At 43.0% G+C, this 26,214-nt stretch overlaps 1 protein-coding gene across 2 annotated transcripts in view; it reads right to left on the minus strand.

Annotated features, from left to right (window-relative positions):
• Senp2 (SUMO specific peptidase 2) overlaps positions 1–12,200 on the minus strand; it is a 38,007-nt gene extending 25,807 nt beyond the window's left edge. Inside the window, exons 1-5 of one of the 2 annotated variants that reach the window (XM_052158122.1) lie at positions 11,965–12,200; positions 10,378–10,436; positions 7,777–7,910; positions 5,932–5,998; positions 3,753–3,843 (exon numbers count right to left, since the gene is read on the minus strand). In XM_052158122.1, the coding sequence (XP_052014082.1) occupies positions 3,753–3,843; positions 5,932–5,998; positions 7,777–7,910; positions 10,378–10,436; positions 11,965–12,065 (452 nt within the window). In that variant the 5' untranslated portion in view covers positions 12,066–12,200. The remainder of the gene's footprint in view (positions 1–3,752; positions 3,844–5,931; positions 5,999–7,776; positions 7,911–10,377; positions 10,437–11,964) is intronic. The other variant, XM_052158123.1, reaches the window with a different exon arrangement.
• Positions 12,201–26,214: the final 14,014 nt, after the last annotated feature.

A 26,214-nucleotide genomic window follows, 5' to 3' on the forward strand; every position in this document is an offset into this window, starting at 1 on the left:
TAAGAGCTCTCTACCCCTGAATCAACTCTAAGGCCACGCAGATTTCCATTTCAACTATAAGTAGTTAGCCAAGGATTACTGGATTTGCATTTGTATGTGTTCATGCTTGCATGCGTGTGCTTGTGCATGTGAAAGCAAGAGGCTGACACGTGTGCCTACCTCCACTGCTCTTCACCTGGTTTTGAAGACAGGGTCTCACTGAGCCTGGGAGCTCAATTCAGTTAGATTGGTTGGCCAATGAGCTCAGGCATCGTTTCTTTCTCCCACCACCAGCACTGTGCGTGTCAGAAGTGTGCAGCTGCCGGGCAGTGGTGGTGCACGCCTGTAATCCCAGCACTCTGGGAGGCAGAGGCAGATGGATTTCTGAGTTCAAGGCCAGCCTGGTCTACAGAGTGAGTTCCAGGACAGCCAGGGCTACACAGAGAAACCCTGTCTGGAAAAAACCAAATCCAAACATCAAAAAAAAAAAAAAAAAAAGTGTGCAGCTGTGGTATAGTTTTTGCTACGAATCCAAATTTAGCCTGTACAGCAAGCACTTTATTGATTTAACTATCTCTCCAGACCCAGAATTTTTAATAAAGACTCTAACTTGAAAGATAAGACTAAAATAAACCAAGGCAGTAAGCAGACCGAAAGACAGCCGGGAAAGGCTGAGGAAACAGAAAAAGCAAGGTCAAAAAAATGTAAAAATAATAAACAACTTTTGAGATAAGAAAAGGCACTGTGTATTTATAATTGGAACAAAATACTTACAGAATAAATTCATGCAGATTGGAGAGGAGTCTTACAATTTAAAAACCATGAGAGCTTAAAAATAAAGATCAGGAGGTGAAAACAGAACATTTGAGAGTTCAAAGCCAACTTGGACTACATAGTGAATTCAGGACAATCTGAGTTACATAATAAATTCTAGTCTGATGTGAACTATGTGGTTGAGACCCTAGGCAAAACTAAACAAAAGAACAAAATAAAAAACAAACAATAACAACTAAAACATAGCTTTTTGGGAGAATGTTTTTGTTTTTTGAGTCAGGGTCTCTTTATGTAATCCTAGTTGTCTTGGAACTCAGTATGTAGACCAGGCTAGCCTTGAACTCAGATCTGCTTCCCTTTGCTGGGATTAAAGATATCAACCACATGATTTTAAAAGGAACAAAGTAAGAGAAAAGACAAGACACTATCAAGTTAGATTTCTAAGCTATAGGAATTCTAGAAGGTAACAATACACAGAGGACAACTGACAAGGGAGCTCATAGGGCATAGGAACTTGGTGCCACACCTCATGACCTGGATTTGATCCCTGGACCCTGCATGATGCAGAGAGAACCTCTCACAAACTGTATTGAACTTTGACACACATATTTACTAAATGCATAAAATATTTAAGAGGAAAGAAAATTATTGAAAAAATATTTAAAAGACCTGTCATGTTCAGTGTATAAAATTTGTTCTGTATTCACACACACACACACACACACAGAGTTTGAAAGAAATGAGTATGGATTCTTTTTTTTGTTTGTTTGTTTTTTGGATTTGTTTTTTTTCCAAGACAGGGTTTCTCTGTATAGCCCTGGCTCTCCTGGAACTCACTCTGTATACCAGGATAGCCTCAAACTCAGAAATCCGCCTGCCTCTGCCTCCCAGAGTGCTGGGATTACAGGCATGCGCCACCACCGCCTGGCTGGATTCTTTTTAAAACGGTTTTCAAGGAGGCTGAAGAGATTGCTCAATGGGTAAATGCACTTGCTACTCTTGGGAAGGACCAGGATTCAGTTCCTAGTACCCACAAAGTGTCTAATAACTATCTGTAATTCCAGGGGTTCTAATATCCTCTTCTGGCCTCTGTGGGCAAAACACTCAAACACATAAACACAGATAAGATACTATGTTTTCATTTTTACCTAATTCTAGGATGGTTATTATTTCACTTTTGACTTTTTCTTTAATCCAATTATCATTTAATAGTGTGTTGCTTAGTTTCCATGAGTCTCGGTACTTCCTGCTGTTTTTACTTGTTGATATCTAGTTTTATTCCTTTGTGGTCACATAGGATGCAGGATGTTATTTTATCTTCCTACATTTGTGAGACTTGCTTTGTGTTCTAAAATGTGGTCAATTTTGGAGCAAATTATAAAAGCTCCCAAGAAGAAAGTATATTCCCTAATTGGACACCATACAATAACAAAGAAACTAGCTGGTACCAGGAATGGGCTCCCTCTTGTTTGAGCTGGTGTTGAATGGAATCCTATAGACCAGCCCCCTAAACACTATAGGCTATTGCCAGTGCTCAGTCACCCTCCAGAACTCGACAGTAATAGCCTACTCCTGAAAAACACAAAATACTTGAGTCATAGAACAGAGAAATCTAGCTGGCACTCTACTTAAAGCTTAAACCACATGGCTAGCATCACGAGTGCTGGAAGGTGGCATGCATACCACCAAAGAAAAAGTAGTCACTGTAACTCCCCAGTCGTGAGCCCTGCAAGCTAAAATGATGGTGCAACAATGGCACAGCTTTTGTGGGAGCAACCAGCCCATTCTAATTAGATTTAAGGCCTGCTCTATGAGATGAAACCCACATGGACATTGTCAATAAGGCCAAGAGCCTTATTAAGGCAAGATAAGTCACTAGGCTTGGGGGAGAGTTCACTAGTACTGGTATGCTAAATGGACACAGCAATAAAAACGACTCTTAATGAATCAGGGTATAACCACAGACCAGTGTATCTCTCAACTCTCATTAGACAAACTTCTTGTGGTGGCGTCTATTAACACAGAAACCCACAACAGGTCAACAGAGAATAAATGACTTTGGAATGCTCTTCCCTAAATGGGTTGTCTATATCACACCTCTCCCCTCAGGGGCCAGGGATCTACAAGGGAGGGCAGAAAGCACCAAAGAGGCAGTAGATAATAGTGGTAAGAAAACACTCTTTTCAGGTACAACAGGCAGATGTACCTATGAACTCACAATGAGACTGTGGCAGCATACACAAAGGCTGTGTAAGCTAAAGCCAAACAAAGGCCTAGTGTGGCAGTGGGCACAAAGTCCCATCCCTGGCTGAGGAGCTATTGGTATCTGACTCCTTCTAGAAAATAGAAAGTCAGTTTTCTTCAGTGGAGCGACACCAGGAATATCTATCATATCTATCCAGAACAGATCCCATACTCAGGAGTAGCTACCAACACAAACCAGACTCGATGGGGGATGAGAAGGAGAGACAGGGAGAGGGGCAGAGAGACAGAGGGAGGAGGGAGGAATAGGGACGAAGGGAGAGAGGGAATAAGAAGTTCAGTGGGCAGGGAGGTGGGGGAGGATCTGGGAGGAGTTGGAGATAAACATGATCAAAATAACTGATCAAACATAATAAAAATTGTGTGAAACTCTCAAAGATAAATAAAAACATAAGACTGGGTGTGTGTGTGTGCAGATAGCTCAGTGATTAAGAATACTGGCTGCTTTTCCAGAGCACCAGGGTTGAAGGTTCAGTGCCCTCTTGTGGCCTCCTCAGGCACGAGCTATAAAAATGCTACACTGGTATCTATGCAAAATACTCATACAATTATTAAAAATAAAAGTATTAAAATGGTTTTCAAAACCAAGTCATACCATGGACATGTAATATAGTTGGAAAAGAAGCAAACTCAAGTCTAACCAGTCCCATGATGCCCAGCTATTACCCTGATCATGTAATAGAACACACTGAACATCTAACAACAGCGAGCTTCGCTGCAGAGTACAATTAACTTACCCAAAGGACGGCAGGACTCTCCGTGGCTGATCTCGGGTCACTGTCACTCTGATCTTTGGATAGTCACTTATTCCATTAGGAGATTTATTACCTTTAACAACATATTTGTAATGAGAAGAAAAAATACCAGTCAACAGCCTGAATTGGAACAGAAAGCTTATTTACATGGTAGAACGAAATCTTGTTTTTTTTTTTAAAAGCATAGTAATCCGGCATGAATGTTACAAACAAATTAAAGGAAAGCAGTGGCGGGGCTGGAGTGTAGTACTGCCTAACGTGTATGAGATCCCAAGTTCAATTTCACTACCACAAAACCACAACAGTAACCAAGTAACTGATATTAAAACAGTATATAAGCCAAATTCAATTTACATAAACCTTAAAAAAGACTAAAAAAAAAGCCCAAACTTATCACCAGTTTTCAAATCCTTTGGAATTACTTTTTTTTTTGTAATACATTTTTTGAAAGATTTATTTATTTATTATATGTGAGTACACTGTAGCTGTCTTCAGACACTCCAGAAGAGGGCATGCGATCTCATTACAGATGGTTGTGAGCCACCAGGTGGTTGCTGAGATTTAACCAGCAGGACGGACCTTCAGAAGAGTAGTCAGTGCTCTTAACCGCTGAGCCATCTTTCCAGCTCCTGGAATTACTTTAATCACAGAGTACAATGGTCTAAAGTGATGTGTCTGGGCATCACATGGAGATGGCATAGCCTTTGATGGCCAATCTTCTGTGCCAACTTGACTGAAGAGACTGGTGATCTAAGTCTGTGTATCTAGGAGGTTTATACAGCAGACTAAATGAGGGATAAAGACCACCCTGACTGTGGACTGCAGTCTTGAACTACATAAGAGGAGGGAAGGAGACCCAATATCCTCTCTTCACTTCATTTGCTAGTCTGCAATGAGGTAAGCGGTCTCTCCTCTGGCACAAGATCCCACTGTTCTGATACTCCTCCCAAGAAACCACAGTCCAAGCACTCTAAAACCATGAGCTAAAGCAAACCTTTCTCCCCAATTTGTCATCTCCATTGTTTGTCACAGCAACGGCAAAGAACTAATACACAAAATACACGTTTACTCATCCTTGTACTTCTGGGCTACACAGGGAGCCTTAATTAACAAGCTTGAGGAGTATAACTATAAGCGTTGTTTCTTAGCTCCTCCTACTTCAGATTTCTGCACCTCAGCTTCTCTAACACTGACTTTCACTACTACCCTCCCTCCCCGCCCCCCAACTACAACTCAATCCGCAGGGCAGTCACTAAAACCATCTCAGAACTCGGGCATCTTCTGAACGTTCTTCACAATACCATTTACCAGTACATACAACTACAAGTCCACTTCAGGGTCTAATGACAATCTTGATGTCTATACAGCTGCAGGAATTACAAATTTAATATTGCTCAACAAATACACATGAACTCTGAGAGCACGGACAAGGTCTTCTGTTATTCCTGACCATTTAGACACAGTGCTAGGTACACAGTAAGCTCTCAGGAAGTTTTTTTTAAAGATTTATCTTTATTATTTTAAAATCATATGTGTATGTATCTATGAATCTATATGTGGATATGTGCATGTGAATATAGTATGCATAAAGTCCAGAAGAGGGGATCACATCCCCTGGTGCAGGAGTTAGAGGCAGTTGTGCCCTGCCTCTTGGGTGCTGGAATCCAAACAGGTCTCTGCAAGAGCAATAGACACTTAAAAACCTAGCCACATACCAGCCCTTGCTCAGTTTTTAATCAATAAGCCTTGATCTGAAGTCACATTAAGAATCATGCTTGTAAACAAGAAACACAGCAGTCAAAAAATTATAAAAAATTTATAATCAGACAAAAAATTATAAAAGAGAGCTCTAGGTTAAACATCCTTCCTGTAAAAACTTGATGCTGATGCAGATGTTTCCAGCTTCAGATTTCAGAGTTTACCTCAGGGATGTTCAACTGCTGGCGTCCATGCAGACATTCCAAAAAATCCAAAAAACTCTAAAACCAAAGATATTTCTAGTCTTAGAAATTTAAGATAAAACTTATATTTGGTTTTATGGATGGTAAAGAGATTATGCCTTTATTTAATCCTAATCCAAACTGATGTTTTCCTTTCATATCTTAACATTTAGGGGCGCGGCTGCAAGCACAGGAAAGCAAGAGCACCCTGGCCAGCTCACCCAGTTTCAGCATGCTGCTGCAGGATCCAGAACTCATCAGTTCACAAGGCGAAGAGCTCGAAAAGACCTAAAATAAAGCAGTCACTTCTAAAGTTGCAATTCAAAAACATTACTAATATAAAAGCTCACTCAACTCATGATTATTTCAAGCTAGCACACAGAAATAATGCCATTAAGATTTTTAAAAGGTGACAAAACAATGCTAAGAGGTAATTACAGATTTCCCACAAATACTTAAATAAGAAAAGTAAGAAACAAATTTCCTTTTTCAAAGGAGAAGCTACACGAGCAGGCTAACCACACCCTCACTTCAATGTAGAGATCTGGTCTTGCTATCTATTGTAATGCTAAGTGTGGTCCCACGGACCTGGAGTCTGTATGCAGACCTGTGACCAAGTTATTCCTGATTGGTAAATAAAGATGCCAACAGCCAATAGCTGGCCAGAAGAGACATAGGTGGGGTTTCGGTTTCTTGGAGAAGAAGGTGGAGGAAGAGAAGCCACTATAGGTTAGGTGAAATACATAGCCAATTGGAGTTAAGAGCAGGCCAGATGAAACATAACAATAACTAGGGGTTATCCATAAGAAAGTAGATTCTAATAGCATAGAGGGTATGTATCTACCCAGCTCTTGTACTGTTTAAAGCTTACTGTAAACATAAAGGTTGTGTGTGTCTTTTATCTGGGAACTAAATGGTCAAAGGCAGGATAGAAACCCTGGGTGAGAATTAAATAATTTCTACAACACTCCACCCTGTTCTTTTATTTTTAAGACAGTGTTTGACTGTAGCCCAGGCTGGTCTGGAATTCACAATTTCATAGTGGTTCTTCTGCCTCTACCTGCTAGGATTACAGGCATTAGCCACTGCACCTGGCTTTGCTTTTCCTTCTTTTTAAGTGAAGGTGTCACTAGGCTATCACAATGTTCTTGAATTTCTAAGGTCATCTACCTCAGTTCTCCTGCAGCTGCCTTCTGAACACCAGAATACAAGAACATGCCACCATGCTGAGTGAGCTAACATTGTTTAAAACAACTATTGCATCCCCCCCCCCCTTTCTGTCTGTCTCTCTCTGTGTGTCTGTGTGCAAACACTTGTGCATGTGTTGGTGCATGTCTGGAAGTCAGAGGACATCCAGCAGGAATTAGTTCTCTCTATAATGTGGGTCCTGGGAATTGAACTTAGTTCTTCAGGCTTAGTAGCAAGGGGCTTTACTCACTGAGCCATCTTGCTGGCTCCCAAATATTCTTTATATTTTTAAAATATTTAAATTATTAACCTTTAATTTCTTGACCTTTATATCAAAGCTTCTTATCATTTCCGGAAATAAATCAAGCTATATGTTAATTCCCCAAAAAGACTATAAGATTTTTTAAAATTTTATTTTATAATGTTTAGTTTTTAAAAACAAAGAATAAATATCACAGTGTGTAGGGCTGGAGATATAACTCAGTAGTAGACTCGTGCTTAAGACACACAAGACTCATGCGGAGTACGCCTTTAATCCTAGCACTCAGAAGACAGAAGAATGAGTATTTCTGTGAGTTCAAGGCCAGCCTAATCTACAAAGTGATTTCCAGGACAGGCAGGACTATGTAAAGAGACCATGTCTCAAAAAATGAACAAACAAAAGACAAACAAGCAACAACAAAACAACAACAACAACCTAAGCTACCAAAGCCACAAAAAAAGATATATAAGGCTTGGGGTTCCGTCTCCATACTAAATAAATAAATAAATAAATTTCAACAATAACAGCAACATCAAAACCACAAACAAATGAAAAACCCAAAAAAATCAAAAAAGGAAAGAAAAAAGATCAGTACCCAAGTCCCAGCCCCACTGACCTCTCCAGAAGGGGCCACATTCCGTGTTCCATTACAAGCAGAAGACACCATGGGTTTTGTGGTCAGCTGGAATGGGAATCCAAATAAACTCGCAGCATTGTAGAGACTGTTCTTCACTTGGTGAATGAAGCAATCTAGAAAGTATCAACCAACTATAAACACCGAGCACTAAACTTTCAGAAAAAAATTATATTTTGAAAAGAATCTTAATTCTTAATAGTCTTACTTCCAAACACCAAGATTAAGCTGTACCTATAAAAATGTTTTTGGCCACTGAGATGTTAGCACATGGCTGTCTCGCTGCTCAAGCCTGGCAGCACTAGTCTCATCTTCAGAACCCAAATGAAGAGAGAGCCCACTGCACAGACTTTTCCTCTGACCTCCACAGACAAGTCACAGTAAGTACACTCACACATGAGCACCATATACACACTAATAATACTTTTCCTGACTGATAAAAGGAATTCTAGTCTGTGAACTTGTCTTAGTCAACTACCTGAGCTGCTACAAAAGCATTCAACTACTACTGTGGTAAATCGCAAACTGGTTCCCCAAGAAGGGACTTTTGTAGAGTCCATATAGTGAGCCTTCCCAGAGGCGTTGGCATAGTGAGCACACACACACACACACACACACACACACACACACACACACACACACCATGGTGACCCCCCAGGAAGCACTGACACTCACAGTTTGCCCATCCATCCCAGGCAGGTAACAATGATTGCCTTAAAAAACCATCCTCAAAGCCCCTGATAAATCATGACTGACTGAAGGATAAAACACACTTTTGAGCATCTGTGACAAGAAGAAGCTATCCCTCTACTGAACCAGATACATCAGACCATCTCACGCTCACTTCTTCCTGGTACCAAGGATTACAAAACAGAGAAACAAATGTGGAAATGGGGGCTGGGGGGACGGGACAGACTTGCCTCAGTGTTCCTCCACTTCCTTTTCTCACTTCCTGTACAACTATATTGCCTACAATTTCTTCTGTAGTCACTAAATGAAGATATTATAAACAGCTAGTGTCTGCTTCAGAGAAAAATAGCCTGTGGCTTTAAGCAAAAAGAGTTCCAATATAGGTAAAATATGAAATAAATACTCTCCAGGAAGGGGAGTGGCTCAAACCAGTGAGAAAATGTGTTGTTTACTCCACAGACCCAAAAAGACAAGTGATAGTAACAGTAGCTACTAAAGTATTGGAATGTTTTACTTTTCTACAAAGCTTGTATAAAAAAAATGGATGTGTCCTAACACTGTGCTAAATTATCTCTTGCACTCTTTTTCGGAGGGGGTGATCCTGCCTCATTTTTCTAAGAGGCTAACACTACCTTGTATCCCTGAGACTCTGGCTCTCGCCTAGAGAATCATGGGTCTGCTACGAGGAGGCCTCCTTCTCCCCTTTACCTCTGCTTTTCCTTCTCCCCCAGAGCTGCCTAAAGTTTGTCTATAGTAGAAGCCAGCAGTCAGGTATGCTTCCCTACAGATTTCTTTTAAATTGGTGAGAATTCAAGTCCAGCTCTTTACTGAGGTGCGATGGCTTCCACCTGTACTCTGAGACTTCAGGGGGCGGGGAAGGGGCGGCTAAGGAAAAAGGATTGAGGCCAATTTGGATTGCCTAGCCTCACACACAAATAAATTACATTTAAAAAGCTTGAATTCTCTGAGTTAAACTAGCCAATTTCAGACTGACATCACTCCAGGAAGATCTACTGGTCAGCACTCTGTAGACATTACAATAGTCTTTTCTCTCATACCCAGCTTCATCTCTAGTTCACATTCCTCTATGTTGTTTGCACTGAGGAAATCTAACTGTATTCAACAGAAATGACAGATTGGGGGGTGATCCTTAGGACAGAAGTAGAAGATTATCATACACAACCAGCTCAGGAACCTTCTCTAACATCACCAAAGATTTGTTTTGGAGTGCTGGGAACTGAACATTGGGTGTTCAGTCTATTAGACAATCACTAGGCTATAGTCCCATCCTCTTTTTACTTTACTTTGCAACAGGGTCTCGTTAATTGTTTAAACAGGCTTTGAACTTGTGACTCACCTGCCTCAAAATCCTGAGTAGCTAAGCCACAGGCTGTGTTAACCAGGCCCTGGGTTAACCAGATGGTTTTAGTCATGTCATTTTATGTATCTTACTACATTCACATACAAACCATTATTTATTTATATTCATTTTTAAAAATAGCTTGCTTTTTCCCTTAGATAGTTAAAAAAGGGACACCCTATAGTATTCTACTGTGCCTTGCCCTTTAATCTACTTTTATTCTCATATACCAGTCAAATACAAAAAAGGAGATTTGTGATGAAAACTTATATTGGTTCACTCAGCCAGATGAATCAGATCAGTCAGTTTGAACTAGCTTCCTCCTCCCACCCCACCCCCCCAAAATTACTTTTATTATAGAAGACTTTAGAACTTTAAACACACATTCAACTCACACATATCTGAAAACAGTCACCTCTAGGAAAGACAATGGTGTAGAGAAAGAGCATTGTCTGGACTTTTTACCTTTTGAGTTTTGTTCCATACATATATTTGTCCTACTAAAAGAAGTTAATTTTTAAAAAATGTAGTACCTAATCTTGGTCTCTTAGCTGGGATTTCATCAGTGTCCACTGCAGTAGAAAACAGAGTGCTGCAAAGAAAGGAAAAGATGTATGTATATAGGTAATACATGCATTTCTATAAATAAACTTACTCAGAGCTGGAGTTGTGACTCAGTTATAGGGCATGTGCTTAGTATGTAAAGGACCATGGTTTCCTCACCTACCACCCAAACAAAAACATTCCTTCTCTCATGTCCAATGCAGTCATAAAATGAGACGCAAGGTGTAAGCAGAATGCTATTTTTTTAAACCTTAAGACTCAACACTCCCTACTACATAATGATGTATTATCTGGTCAAATTAAATCAAAACATTATTTGTTTTTGGGATATTGACCCTAAATACAGACTTCTTTTTTTATTTCAAGTGACAACATAAAAAGCCTAAAGAGATAAGGTATTAGTTGGGAGTTGGGCGAGGGGGGTGTTGCTTAACTATCCCCAACCCCTACACCCTGGTGCTGGTGATTGAAGATAGGACAGGTATGACAGACAAGCACTCTACCACTAAGGCACAGCTCTAGTTCCTAAAATGAATTGTCTTTAAAGATATGCCCCTAAATGTAGTAAAGAACAGTAGGCAGCTAGAATTCAAGGCTGACCCGAACACATTCACACACCGGTGTGGGGCGGCACACTGCATGGCTGAGAGACTATGAATGAGATGAGGTGATCACCAGTCCCTGTTGGACAAATATGCAGTTTCATTGTGCACTAGTCCAAGCATAAAACACTGGGGGAGAAGAAACTGTTCTTACATAAGCATCACTTTGAGAACTTTATAACATCTCGTAACCGATTCTAATCTGAACCCCACGGACCAGCAGAAGCCATGTATCTCTGGAATATGTGCTACAGTTTAGCGAACAGTTTCATCAATGACCTACATTCCTGGAATCATCTATGAATCATTTTGAACTACTTCCCCTAAACCAATTTTTTGTCCACTTCTCTTGACCTGGAAACAAAAATAATCACCATCATCATAATAATAAGCGAAGCAGACATAGCAAAGGAAGGAAAGGGAGAGAGGGACGGAGACGCTTCAGGGGAGTACAGAAGTTGCAGAGTATTTGTTTTCTAGATAAATCCTTAAAGGGAAAGACACTGTAAATAAAGGAGTAGATGCTAAGTACTAATATTTGTCATTTCCTTTTCATTTTAACCGAGTCTTAAAAGAGTGCGATAAGTTCTTTCTTTCTGCCTCTTACCATTCTCTTCCCCTGCAGCCCAACATATACACACCCCGACAGCTGCTGTCAAACAAGACAACTGCTGTTCCTCGGTGCGAAGACAACAGTACTCGCAGTCAAGCGACTATGGGCAAACTCCTAACCTAGTGACTCGTTCCTGCGCTGTCCGCCCGCGACGACACCGGGCGACAGGAGCCGCATCCGGCGAGCAGCACATCGCCGCCTTCCCGTTCCCCTTCAGCTCACAGCTAGAGGGACGGACTCTCTCCAGGCCTTCGCAGTCCCGTAGTCGCCGGTTCCCACAGGCCCGCGACGCCCAACGCCAGCGCGGGGGAGGGGACCCGACCGGCGCGCGGCCACCTTACCTGCTGGAGCGCCGCCTCTTGAGCAGAGCGCGGGCCCCGGGCGCGGGCCGCTCGCACAAGCGAAGAATGGTGCCGAGAACCTTAGCCAGCCATCTGTACATTCCAGGCCTGAGCAGCAGCGGCGGCCGACACACCCCGAGACGCGAACCCCAGAGCTGTCGCCGCCGCTGCCGCCTTCACCGCTTCGGCCGTAGCCAGGATCAGGCGCAGTTTTATGACGCCATCAGAGGGCCCACAGATTCAACGTTCCCCGGGCTATGGGAGGACTCTCTAGAAGCCGCTGACGTCACTTTCTCCCGCCCAACGGGAAAGCGACCTTCTGAGTCTGCGCATGCGCAGACTGGGCCTGCTCCTTGCAAGCCTAGCAACAGGAAGCGGACGGTGAGAGCGGGCTCTTGAGCGAGTCTGATTGGCAGGCTCAAGGGCGGGGCTTTCTCTTCGGCAGAACCAGTCAGAAGTCGGTCTCGGGACAAGGCCCACAGACCCAAACCACGTGTATCGCTGCTGTGAGAGCTACCCAAGCCACCGGACAGTGAGGGGGGGCTCTGTAAAAGACTGCATAGGTTAAAGAAAATAGGTCAGGTTAGTTAATGAGTATTTTTGTTTTGTGCTTTATTTTGCATATGAATTAGTCTCATACTTTACACGGATATCCGTCACGTTCACAGCAACCGGACGCGATGAATCTTATGAATGTCATAAAAACCAAAAGTATATAGCAATTTAATCATGTGCCTAAGAAAATGGAGCTAACCACTAGCATTTGAACCAATTTAAGTACTAGGGCTCATTCAGCACTCTTAAGGTAAAGTCTACCGGGTAAAGTCTATTTTCATAGATAATTATAAATTAGAATACAAGGTCATCCGCTGTTGTGATGAATGATTGCAATGTGCAATGGAGCTAGAGAAAGGAAAACCAGATGCTGGGGAGTGGGTAGGGCAGAAGGGCATGACTCCTTAGGAAAAGCTTCAGAGAAAAAAGGACTGAATGATTCCTGTGGCCTTCTAATCAGCTGTCAGGTAGTAATCAATTCTCACTGTCCTCTCTGTGAATGGATATACTTTTCTTATCAGAAGGAAAACCATTAAAAATAATTGTTGAAATAATATCTCCTATGGATTTAAGTATAATATCTGGGAATGTAGTCCCTTGAACTATTAAATGATAGTCTCTGCTGGGCATAGTGGCACATGCCTTTAATGCCAGCACTTGGGAGGTAGAGATAGGTGGATCTCTGTGAGTTAGAGGCCAGCCTGGTTCCAGGATAGCCAGAACTATGTAGAAAGATCTTCTCTTAAAACAAACAAACAAACAAACAAACACAGTGAGTTCCAGGACTATGTAGAAAGACCTTCTCTTAAAACAAACAAAGCAAGAAAAAACAGTCTCTATCTTCCTGTTGGGTATATAAGACCATACAGCTAGCCAAAATTACCTGCCCAATGCACACACATCAAGGCCAGTTGAGGATCTATCTGTTCATCAGATGTGAGCTCTCAATTACTGGTCCAGGACTATACCTGCCTGCTGTCATGCTCCCTGCTGTGATGGTCACCAGAATAGACAAGGAGAGGCAAGTGGTTAGAGTAGGTGAAGCAGAAGTGGCCAAAGAGATGGACTGGGTGGGAGCTGAGCTGACTCTGCCTTATCACACCACAGGGTGAGCTCTCCAGCACTGCTCCAACTAGCCTACCCAAGGCTGCTATCTGCAGGAGGCAGGGTCATTTCTCCTCCTCTCCCTCAGGACAGGTCACCAAGACCCATACCTCCAATGTGCCCAGTCAAGGTTTGGAGCTTTCTCTCCCAAGTAATGCAGCCTGTGAGGATCGGGGCCAGCTCTCCCACTCACACCGGGTGCCTTTGCCAACAGGGAGAGCTCCAACATGTTGTCCAGGCAAGGTACAGGGCCCATTCTCCAAGGTGCTATAGTAGGGAGGGACAGGACCAGCTCACCCTCATGACCTCAGGGCCAGTTCTCCAGACTGCCACAGGTTTAGGGGGTGAGGGAGGGGAGGGCATCACCCCCATACCTAGGAATCTATAGTAAAGTTCTCTCCAAACTCACCTTTTGTGGTACATGAACTTCACACTTTAAATTTATGAGACAAGAACCTGAAAGTCACTAGCCCATAGTGGTTGTGGTGATAATCAAGTTTTAGGACCCAATCTCCCCAAGAAAGACCATGTTGTTTTCCAAGACACCCCAGTATCACTGTGCCAATTCCACAATAGCTAGGAAATAGAAACAACCCAGATGTCCATGGCCTGACAAATAGATAAGTAAAGTGTGATACATGGTCACAATGGAATATTGCTCAGCTGTAAAGGAAAAACAAAATGATGACATTTTCAGGCAAATGGGGAGAGCTGGAAAAAAATATACTGAGTGAGGCCACCTAGGCATAAAGACAAACACCATGTTTCTCTCATGTGGACCCTTGCTTCTAATCCTGTTGTGTTTGTTTAAACGCAAGTACAGTGGAAGACAGAAAATTACAATGGGCTACTGGGGAGTGGAGAATTAAGGGAGAGAGAATAGTCAAATATAGGTAAAAGATATAAAAAATGTAGATAAAAGAGGGGGATCCTGGGGTCAGATTCAGCATGAGGGGGTGGGAGGTGGGTAAATGGAGGGTGGGAAGAAGCCTTAACCAAGATGCAACCTGGGGTCTTCCAACTCTAAAAAAACATTTCAACAATGGGACAACACAGGTGACATGAAAGGAGAGAGGGACTCCACCAGGGGTTAAAGGTTTTAGTCCAGTTAATGGAACTGGGGAGAGGAGAGGATAGGGGTGGTTAGCCCAGACTTGGTCTACACAGAAAACCCTGGAGAAATCCATTAGTTTACAAGCTATTAAAACATAATTTTAGAAAGGAAGTTTGAACAGCATGATCGCTGTCCTCCCTCCTAATATCCTCCCCTCACTCCCCCTCCCCTTATCCTCTGAGAGGGTAGAGGTCCCCCTGGAGATCCCCTACAACCCTGGCACATCAAGTCTCTGCAAGACTAGGAGCTTCTCCCACTGAGGTCAGACAGGACAACTGAGTTAGAAGAATGGATTCCACAGACAGGTAACAGCCTTAGGGATAGCCCCCCACTCCCGTTGTTCAGGACCCATATGAAAATCAAACTCCACTTCATATATGCAGGGGGACGGGGGTGGGGGGTGGAGGTGGGGTGGGATGGGGGGTGAGGGGTTAATTTCAGCCAGTGTATGCTCTTTGGTTGGTGGTTCAGTCTCTGAGAGCCCCTAAGGTCCAGGTTAGTTGACTCTGTTGGTCTTCCAGTGGAGTTCTATCACCTTTGGGGACCTCAATCCTTCCCCTAACTCTTCCATAAGCATCTCCAAGCTCTATCCAATGTTTGGCTGTGTGTCTCTACATCTGTCTGAGTCAGCTGCTAGGTGGAGCCTCTCAGAATACAGCCATGCTAGACTCCTGTCTGCAAGCATAACAGAGTATCACTAATAGTGTCAGGGATTGGTACTTGACCATGGAGTAGATCTCTAATTGGGCTGGTTGTGGCTTGGCCATTCCCTCAGACTCTGCTCCATGCCATGTCCCTGTATTTTTTGCAGGTAGGATACATTTGGGTTGAAATTTTTGTGGGAGGGTCCACTGGGATTCCTGCCTGGCTACAGGAGGTGGCCTCTTGAGGTTCCCTATCCCCACTGCTGTGAGTTACACCTATTGTCTTCCCCACTGATTCTTGAGAGCCTTCCTTATTCCAGGTCTCTGTCACATCCTAGCGATTCAAACCACCTCCCCACCCCTATCAGCTGCAAATTTCTAATCGTTCTCATGGCTGTCTGCCCATCTCTCCTGTCCCTCCCCACATTTGGTCCTGAAATCCCCCATTCTCCTCCCCGTCTCCTCTCCCCCCACCCAGTTCCCTCCTCTGTCTGCCTCCTATGACTCTTCTATTCCCCCTTCTAAGAGAGAGTCAAGCATCCTTGATCAGGCCTTCTTTCTAATTTAGCTTCTTTGGATCTGTGGATAGCTATATTTTATGGCTGATATCCACTTATAAGTGAGTATATACCATATATGTCCTCTTGGGACTGGGTTATTTCACTCAGGATGATAGTCTCAAATTCCATCCATTTGCCTGAAAAATTCATGATGTCTTTGTTTTTAATAGCTGAATAGTATTCTACTGTGTAGATTTTCTTTATCCATTCTTTATCCTTTCTTCAGTTGTGGGACATCTAGGTTGTTTCCAGTTTCTGGGTATTACAAATAAAGCTGCTATGAACATAGTTGAACAAGTGTCCCTGTGGTATAGTGGGGTATCCTTTTGGGTATACACCCTGGAATGGTATAGCTGGGTCTTCCAGTATAACTATTCCAGTTGTCTGAGAAACTTCCAAATTGGTTTCCAAAGTGGGGTTGCACACCCACCAGCAATGGAGGAGTGTTCCCCTTGCTCCACATCTTCAACAGCATGGGCTATCACTTGAATTTTTGATCTTAGCCATTCTGACCAGTGTATGATGGACTCTCAGAGTTATTTTGATTTACATTTCCCTGATGACTAAGGATGTTGAATATTTCTTTAAGTGCTTCTGAGCCATTTCAGATTCCTCTGTTGAGAAGTCTCTATTTAGCTCTGTCCCAACTTTTTAATTGGGTTATTTGGGTTGTTGGTGTCTAACTTCTTGAGTTCTTTATAAATGTTGGTATTAGTCCTCTGTCAGATGCAGGGTTGGTGAAGACCCTTCCCCAATCTGTAGGCTGCTGATCGTACTGTTTACAGTATCCTTTGCCTTACAGAAGCTTTGCAGTCACTTGAAGACCCATGTATCAGTTGTTAATCTCAGTACCTGAGCCACTGGTGTTCTATTCAGGAAGTTATTTCCTCTATTAATGAGTTTTAAGCTATTCACCACTTTCCCTTCTATTAGATTTAGTGTGTCCCATTTTATGTTGAGGTTTTGATCCACTTGGACTTGAGTATTATGCAGGGTGATAAGTATGGATTTATTTGCATTCATCTATATGTAGACATCCAGTTAGACCAGCACCATTTGTTGAAGATGCTTTCTTTTTTCCATTTTATGGTTTTGGCCTCTTTGTCAAAAATAAAGCATCCATAGGTGTATAGGTTTATTTTAGGGTCTTCAATTCAATTTTATTGATCGATCTGACTGTTCCTATACCAGTATCATACAGTTTTTATTATTCTTGTTCGGTAGTGTACTTGCGGTCAGGTATTGTGATACCTCCAGAAGTTCTTTTATTGTTCAGGAATGTTTTAGTTATGGTGGGGTTTTTTGTTTTTCCATCTGAAGTTGAGAATTGCTCTGTCAAGGTCTGTAAAGACTTGTATTGGAATTTTGATGGGAATTGCATTTGAATCTGTAAATTGCTTTTGGTAAGATGACTGTTTCCACTATGTCAGTCCTACTGATCCATCAGCATGGGAGATATTTCTGTGTTCTGATATCTTCCTCAATTTTTTTTCAGCAACGTGAAGTTCTTGTCATAAAGGTCTTTCACTTGCTTGGTTAGTCCCAGCTCCAAGGACCAGAAAATTTTTTCAACAAGATCATAGAAGAAAACTTTCCCAACCTAAAGAAAGAGATGCTTAGAAAAATACAAGAAGCTTATAGAACAGCAAAGGACTCTTTACCTTCTTCTATTCCTATTGTTCTTAGGTTTGTTTTTTTCATGGTATCCTTGTATCTTAGTTAGGGTTTTACTGCTGTGAACAGACAACATGACCAATGCAAATTTTATAAAAGACAACATTTAATTGGGGCTGGCTTACAGGTTCAGTCCATTGTCATCAAGACAGGAGCATGGCAGCATCCAGGCAGGCATGGTGCAGGAGGAGCTGAGGGTTCTACATCTTTATCCAAAGGAAGCCAGGAACAGACTGGGCCTCCTCAGGCATCTAGAAGGAAGATCGCCAAGCAGATTCCCACAGTGGCACACTTCCTCCAACAAGGCCACACCTTCTAATAGTGCCACTCCCTGGGATGAGCATATACAAACCATCACATTCTACTTCCTGGCCTCCATAGGCTTGTTCAAACATGAGTCTATAGGGGCCATACTTAAACACAGCATAATGCAAAAAGCATTTAGTCCAACTTCAAAGTCCCAGTAGTCTATACCAGTCTCATCAGTGTTAAAAGTCCAAAGTTCAAGGTCTCTTCTGAGAGTCATTCAATCATTTAACTATAATCCCCAAAGCAAGACAGGAAACCAGCTGGGCAAAGTCCAAACTCTGCATCTCCATGTCTGATGGCAAAGCAGTCTTCAGACATCCAACTCCTTTTCATCTTTGTTGACTGCAACAAGGTTCTTTCTCCTGGGCTGGTTCCACTCCCTGTTAGCAGCTTTCCTTGGCAGGCATCCTGTGGCTCTGGCATCTTTAACATCTTGGGGTCCCCACATCAATTTCAGCTTCACAGCTTCTTGTTCCAGTGTCTGAGATCCACACATGATCTTCTGTGCATCTCCAAAGAGCCGGTGTCACTTCTCCTGCTCTGCCCTCTGTGGCACTCTAAGTTCAGGTTGATCTACTCTGCTGCCACTGCTGTTCTTGGTGGTCATCCCATGGTACTGGCATCTCCAATATGCTGGGGTCTTCCACTGCAACTACGCTTCACCAAAGCCTCTCATAGGCTCTCTTCATGGTCCCAAGCCTCAACTCCTTTGCATGACCCCTTCAGTCCTGGGCTGTCAACTACAACTGAAGGTGAACTTTCACCAATGGACCTTCCATGGCATCTCACAATGCCAAGCCTTAGCTGTTCTTCATTATGCCTTCATGCCTTCAAAACCAGTACCATATGGGTGATTCTTACACATTACCAAGTACAGCTACAGCATGAGGTACAACCTTGGCTATCTCTGGAATACAGCTTCTTTGTGCTCTCAGAAAACACTTCCCAGAAGATTTCACCTCAGCAATGCTAGTCTCTTCTTAATCACCATTAATTTCTTAGCTCCAGCTAACCAGCATCAGTTGTCTCAGTAGTCTCAGTAGTCTCTTTCTCCTCTTAAATATAAAGCCAGAGACACATGGCCGAAGCTGCTGAGTTCTGCTGCTTGCAGGAGCTGGAACATTGGCCCCCTTGTTCTATTACATTATCACTAGTTTCCTTTTCTTCCAACTGCCTAAACTTGGCTGTCCTGGATCTTGCTCCATAGACTGACTTTGAACTCAGAGATCTGCATGCCTGTCTCCTAAATACTGGGATTAAAGGTGTGGTCCACTATGCCTGGCTTTAATTTTTTCTTTACCTAGAATTTGCTCTGTTCTAGACTGGCCTTAAACTCAGAGATCTGCTATCCTTGCCTCCTGGGATTAAAGGCTTTTACTACCATGCCTGAACCCAAATTTAGCTGGATGGAAACTTGCCCCAAGGTCACCACTCCTTTTTTATTTTATTTTATTTTTTATTTTTTTTATTTTTTTTTGATTTTGTTTTTGTTTTGTTTGTTTGTTTGTTTGTTTGTTTGTTTTTTCTGAGACAGGGTTTCTCTGTATAGCCCTGGCTGTCCTGGAACTCACTCTGTAGACCAGGCTGGCCTTGAACTCAGAAATCCGCCTGCCTCTGCCTCCCAGAGTGCTGGGATTACAGGTGTGCACCACCACCACCCTGCGGTCACCATTCCCTTAATTAAATTTAATATCTTTGAATTCATCTTCATTTCACTTTCTGGAGTCCCTTTAATACTCAAACTATATATTTTGTATTTTTCCTTTCTCAGCTTGCTATGTTTGTTCAAAATGCTCTTTATCATATTTAACCAGAGAACAAAGTCTCTGTGGGCTTTTTTGAGACTTCCTTTGTCGACGCAGTTAATAAAAATCTCTTTACCTTAGCCCTATGCATTCTCTTCAGACAATGGCAAAAAGCAGCCATGTTCTTTACCAAAACATCACAAAACCACTCTCTCAGCCACATATTAAAGTTCTTCTCCACTGAAACCTCTTGGGCCATCAGGCCTATATAGTTCAAATGACCCTCAGCACCACTGTCTTCCATATTCCTACTAGGTTGGCCCATTAAGCCCCACTTACAGCATTACCATGGATTTCCAAATCCAAAGTCTTAAAATCCACATTCTTCCAAACAAAAGCATGGTCAGGCCTATCACAGCAATACCCCACTCCTGGTACCAACTTCTGTCTTAGGGTTTTACTACTGTGAACAGACACCACGACCAATGCAAATTTTATAAAAGACAACATTTAATTGGGCTGGCTTACAGGTTCAGAGGTTCAGTCCATTAAGATGAGAGCATGGCAGCATCCATGCAGGCATGGTGTAGGAGGAACTGAGGGTTCTACATTTTTATCCAAGGGAATCCAGGAACAGACTGGGAGTCCTCAGGCATCTAGGAGGAAAATCTCCAAGCAGATTTTCTTTATTGCTTCTATTTCTACTTTTAGCTCTTGCACAGTTTTATTTATTTATTTGTTCCTCTTTAAAAGCCTGTTTGATTGTATTTTCCTATATTTGCTTAAGGGATTTATTCATTTCCACTTTAAAGGCCTCTATCATCTTTATAAGATTGCATTTAAGGTCATTTTCTTGTTCTTCCGTTGTGTTAGGATATCCAAGGTTTACTGTACTGGGGTAGCTGTGCCTTGGAGGTGTCATGTTGCCCTGGCTTTTGTTGATTGTGTTCTTTTGAGGACCTTTAGCCTTCTGGATGGCTTTAGTTCCTGAATGTTCTTGTTGTACTAGGTATTGGGAGGGGGTTTAACCTTGATGATCCTTGTGTGGCAGGCCTCTGATGGGGATCCTGGGGATTTATGGTTCTGATTCAGCAGGTCTAATGAAGGTGGGCTAAAAGGTAGCAGAATGGGGGTCCAGCAAGGATAGCAGGCTGCTCAGGGCAGCTGGGGGTGCCCCAGAAAACTCAGCAGGCAGGGCAGGTGAGTGAGGGAGTTTGGCTGCACATACGTCTGTACAGTCTGTGCATACAGTGCCTGCAGCACCCAAAAGAGGGCATTGGATTCTCTGGATCTGGAGTCACAGATGGTTGTGGGCCACCACATAAGCACTGTAACTGACCCTTGGTCCTCTGGAAGAGCAGTCAGTGTTCCTAACCATTGAGCCATCTCTCCAGCCCACATATTTTTAAGGTTTATTTTAAGTTTGAAATTATATGCATTTCTCTACGTCTGCTTGTGTGTTGTGTTTGTGCATAGGGCATGAGCTCCTCCGGAGCTGCAGTTATAGATTGTAAGCCACATGATGACTACTGGGGCTTGAACTCTCTCCTCTGGAAGGTGGAGAGTGCCTATATCCTATGAGCTATCTCTCTAGCCCCAAACATTTACAAATTTCTAAAATGTTTAGATGGCGGCTTATGCTGCAATGCCTGCCCCCCAGGCATGAGATTCGTATCCATCAAGGCAGGGAATGTCTTTGAGTCTTGGCATGTTTGGGGGCTAAGTACTAAATCATCACCTGAATATAGGACCTCATTCAGGCTCAGCACACAGTAATCATACAAAACAAATGCCAGAGGTCACATAGAGACCCAGGTCATAATTCTGGACATAGAATATTGTTCCAGAATCATTGCTAAAGCAGTGTCTGTTGTCATCAGGAAATCGACATAAACTCATGTACACCACAATAATAAAATATAAAAACAAATTAAAGTGGTTGGCTTTTCCACCATATTTAGGTTTTTCTCAGAGTGGTTTGATTTAAAATATAGATCTGAAGGTAGATATCACAAGCACGTGCTTCTGATTCCAATACTCAGAAGCCCAAGACAGAATACTGGGTTCCCAAGTCAGTCTGGCTAGATCAGATGTTTCAAGCCAGTCTGGGCTACATAGCAACTCTATATCAAGAGTGCACACACATACACACACACACACACACACACACACACACACACACACACACACACACACACGGGAGAGACAGACAGACAGACAGAGACAGACAGAGATGCACACACATACAGACACACGAACACATTTTGGTGGTGAGACAATGTTGAAACCAAGGACACTGAAGAGAAACTCTCTCCAAGGGACTATCCCGTGGACCAAGGCTGCGTGAGCCCACATGAGCTCTTAACCATTCCAAATGATGACCTAGTTAATAGGTCACAGGGCTGACCCTCCAGACTGTGGAACTTTCCCATGGAGCTGCTTCTCATATGGACAGCCCTGCATCTGCCTCAGGTTTCCCTTGGAGATAGTGGAATGACAACTCTAGATTTTCATGATCAGTGCTGGGGAAACGAGGTTCAAAACGAAAACAAATCTGGCTCTAATAAAAACATTTTCGTTAGGTCTAAAGGAAACTCTATTCCTCTAAATTCTGAAAGGCAGTCCTGGACTATAGTCTTATTGTATTTCCGGGTTAAAAACCAACTGTCCTCAGAAACTTGTGAAACTGGTTCCCAGGAGCCCAAAAGAGTCATTCCCTATCTCCAGCAAAAGGGATGTAAGGCTCCACCATTACTAACACATGCCTGTGGTGCCTCTCAGCAAACCAAGCTCCAGGCTCCCTCAGCGCTCACCCACAGGAACCTGTTTACACTTCACAGCCTCCACAGCCCAGCAAGCACGCTCCCATTTTCCTTATAACCCTGGAGATTTTGCCCCTCTTGCTTCTCTCTGTTTTCCTGAGAAGACAGCCTTGGCAGTTTGGAATAAGCTTTTTCCTTTTCCATACACAGTGCAGCCATTTTGGTTTCTTCTTGCATTCAATTTTGACATAACAATTCAAGATCCAGATGACTCTAAAGTCCATGGTACCAAAAAGAATTCATCAGATGCTGGACACTCCTCAGACCTTATTAAATTGTGTTTGTTTTAGAACTTTTAGCAGGACGAAGCAGTTTGCTGTTGCCCTGATTGTTTTCACACTCCTGAGTATCTGTGTTAACACTCTGTAATGTCTGGGTATGCCCTGCTTCTGTGTATTTGTTTTGTTTTTGAGGCTGCGTATATCTGTATAGCCTTGGCTGACTTCAAACTGGATCTTCATCCTCGGGGGTTAAAGGTATGCACCCTGACACTTAGCCAATTTTAATTACCACACTGTTGGTGTGGTTTTAGCCTCTTCTTCTTCTTCTTCTTCTTCTTCTTCTTCTTCTTCTTCTTCTTCTTCTTCTTCTTCTTCTTCTTCTTCTTCTTCTTCTTCTTCTTCTTCTCCTTCTTCCTTCTTCTTTTTCCTCTTCTTCTTCTTCCTCTTCCTCTTCCTCCTCTTCCTCCTCCTCCTCCTTCTTCTTCCTCCTCCTCCTTCTTCGAGACAGGGTTTTTAAGTGTAGCCCTGGCTGTCCTGGAACTCACTATGTAGACCAGGCTAGCCCAAAACTTAGAGATCTGCCTGTCTCTGCCTTCCAAGTGCTGGGACTAAAGATGTGGGCCACTACTACCTGGCTGGAATCTATGCTTTCTAAACATATAATGTTATGACATGGAAAAAAACCCATTAGTGCCCCCAGACCCCAATGAAGTAAGATTCTTCACTGGCTGTGTTGTCTGGGGATTCAGAGTAATCTTGACCTCAAATTATCCTCCTGTTGTAACCAGGATGCCTGGAAACAATGATTAGCTTTCTTTGTGGTTGATATTATGAGGCCTGCCATTTGTGTGTGTGTGTGTGTAATTGTGTGATTGTGTTGTATGTGGGCACAAGTGTCCTCTGGGTCAGAGGAGGACAGGGTCCTTGCCTTATTTCTTCAAGACAAAGTCTCTCATGGAATCTGGGACTTGCTCAGAAGCCTGCTACCTTTTCTTGCAATTCATTTGTCTCTGTCCACAACCCTGAGATCACAGGTGTGTGACTGACTCTATACCTGGCTTTTCACATGGGGACTGGAGACTTGAACTCAGGTCCTCATGTCTACAGAACGAGTGCTCTTACCCACTAAGCCATTTTCCAGCCCAGAAAAATACTTTGTAAGCATTTTATTATTTCTTTATTATTGTCATTATTATTGCTATTATTATTGGCACATATGCAGGTGGAGGTCAAAGGACAACTTTTAGGAGTTCTCTTCCCCCACTGTGGGTTTCAGTCAGGTCATCTGCTTGTTGGGGGTGGAGAAGTGGAAGAAGAGGAGGAGAAAAAGAAGAAAGGAAGGAAGAGAGGGACAGAGGGAGGGAGAAGAGAAGCCAAATACATTATCATACATACATAATCAAGTCATACATTATCATACATACATAATCAGGTCTACCTACTGAGGAGGCTGAGGTGGAAGATGGCAAGTTTAAAACATACTGTGCAACTCCGTGTGTGTGTGTGTGTGTGTGTGTGTGTGTGTGTGTGTCTGTGTGTGTCTGTGTGTGTCTGTGTGTGTGTGTGTGTCTATGTTCATGCCCATGTGTGTGTACAGCTGTGTATGGAGAGGTCAAAGGTCAGTATCGGCTGCCTTTCTCAATAACTTTCCACCTTTTATAAAGTTATTTTTGAGATTATAATACTTAACGTTAACATTATAATATCATATAACATCATCTCCTCCTTCCCCTTCTCCCCATATCCCCCTCCTTATTCCTTTTCAAATTCATGACCTCTTTTTCATTCGTTTCTGTTGCATACACATATGTACTTTTATGAGATGAGGTTTCAGGGAACATAGGGCTAGACTGGCTGGCAAGCCCCGGGATCCTCCTGTCTCCCCATTTCTAGTGCTGGGAGTCTAGGTCCCACCACATCCAGCTTCTTGTGTGGGTTGTGGGATTTTTACATGGGTGCTAGGTATCTAACCTCAGGCCTTCATGCTCATGGACATCAGTTCTCCAAAGGAGCCATGTGCCCAGCCTCCATCCAGCAAGTGCAGCCTATCTAGGCCATGTCTCCAAACAAAATTTGAAAAGGCTGGAGAGTCTAACTCATTAGTTTTGCAGTGTCCTGGAATCTCTGGACCTGGGCTCAGTTTCCAGTGCAGAAGGGAGAAGGCAGAGGGTGCGCTCACTCAGTGGTGGAAGGCCTGCTCAAGGCCCTGGGCTCAGCCTGCAGCACTGCACAATTAAACAGTAAAAAGGAAATTAAATTAGAACAGAAAACCATTGAGGGGTAGGGCTGAGTGGAAGCAAACATGACGAAACAGGGGAGCAGGGAATCCAAGAACTGAAAACCATTTAAAGGAAGAAAGGAAGGAAGGGAGGGAGAGAGGGAGGGAGGAAAAGAGGGAGGGCGAGAGGGGAGAAAGGCACAGTTTGGGGAATATAAATCTAACCTCTGTTGGATGAGTCGAGGAAACTGACTCACCCTTCTGAACTTGTATTCCGAGTGAGAGACAGCAGGTTGGCAAAAGAGTGTTACAGTGGTGAGTCAGTCATGACTCGATGCTTGGCCCTTTTAGGGCCAAGGGCGGAGACACAGGTCACCTTTCCTGGCTATCAAATAGAGAATAATCAAACTACCTCTCCTCGGTTCTATCACCCCTGCACACCTGCCCTTCCAGCCCACACTAGAAGCCAGACTGCCACTTTCTACCCTGGTGGTGAGTGGGGATAAGAGGAAAAGAAGAAGCACATCTCTCTCTCTCTCTCTCTCTCTCTCTCTCTCTCTCTCTCTCTCACACACACACACACACACACACACACACACACACACACACACTACACACATAATGTAGGCTGCAGAGGCAGGTGTGGGCATTCAGAGTCCCAGCACTTGGGAGCCTGAGACAGGAGTTTAGGACATTCATTGCCTGCGAGTTTGAAGCCAGGTAGGGCTACATGAGACTTGGTATCAGAAAAGAACACTGGGGGCTGAAGAGATGGCTCAGCAGTTAAGAGCACTGACTGCTCTTCCGAAGGTCCTGAGTTCAAATCCCAGCAACCACATGGTGGCTCACAACCATCCGTAATGAGATCTGACACCCTTTTCTGGTATGTCTGAAAACAGCTACAGTGTACTCACATATGATCTTTGGGCTGGAGCAAGCAGAGGTCCTGAGTTCAATTCCCAGCAACCACATGATAGCTCACAACCATCTATACAGCTACAGTGTAGTCATATACATAAAATAAATAAATCTTAAAAAAAGAGAAAAGTACACTAAACAAAGATGGTGATGATAAAAGACTAGACTGAGGACAATAGTGACATTTGTGAATTATCCCTTACTAGGTCCATAGGAATTGAGAGATTGTTGGCTGACAGAGATAAAGACAGGGCTTCCTCAGAATGCCTTCCCATTAATGTTCTTTCAGTCACTGTAAGAGCTAACCCAGTTTTGTAAGCTTTGAAAATTTTTACTTTGTAAAAGTAAAAAAAAATTTACTTTGAA

The sequence above is a fragment of the Apodemus sylvaticus genome, chromosome 15, assembly GCF_947179515.1.
Source record: "Apodemus sylvaticus chromosome 15, mApoSyl1.1, whole genome shotgun sequence".
NCBI lineage: Eukaryota > Metazoa > Chordata > Mammalia > Rodentia > Muridae > Apodemus > Apodemus sylvaticus.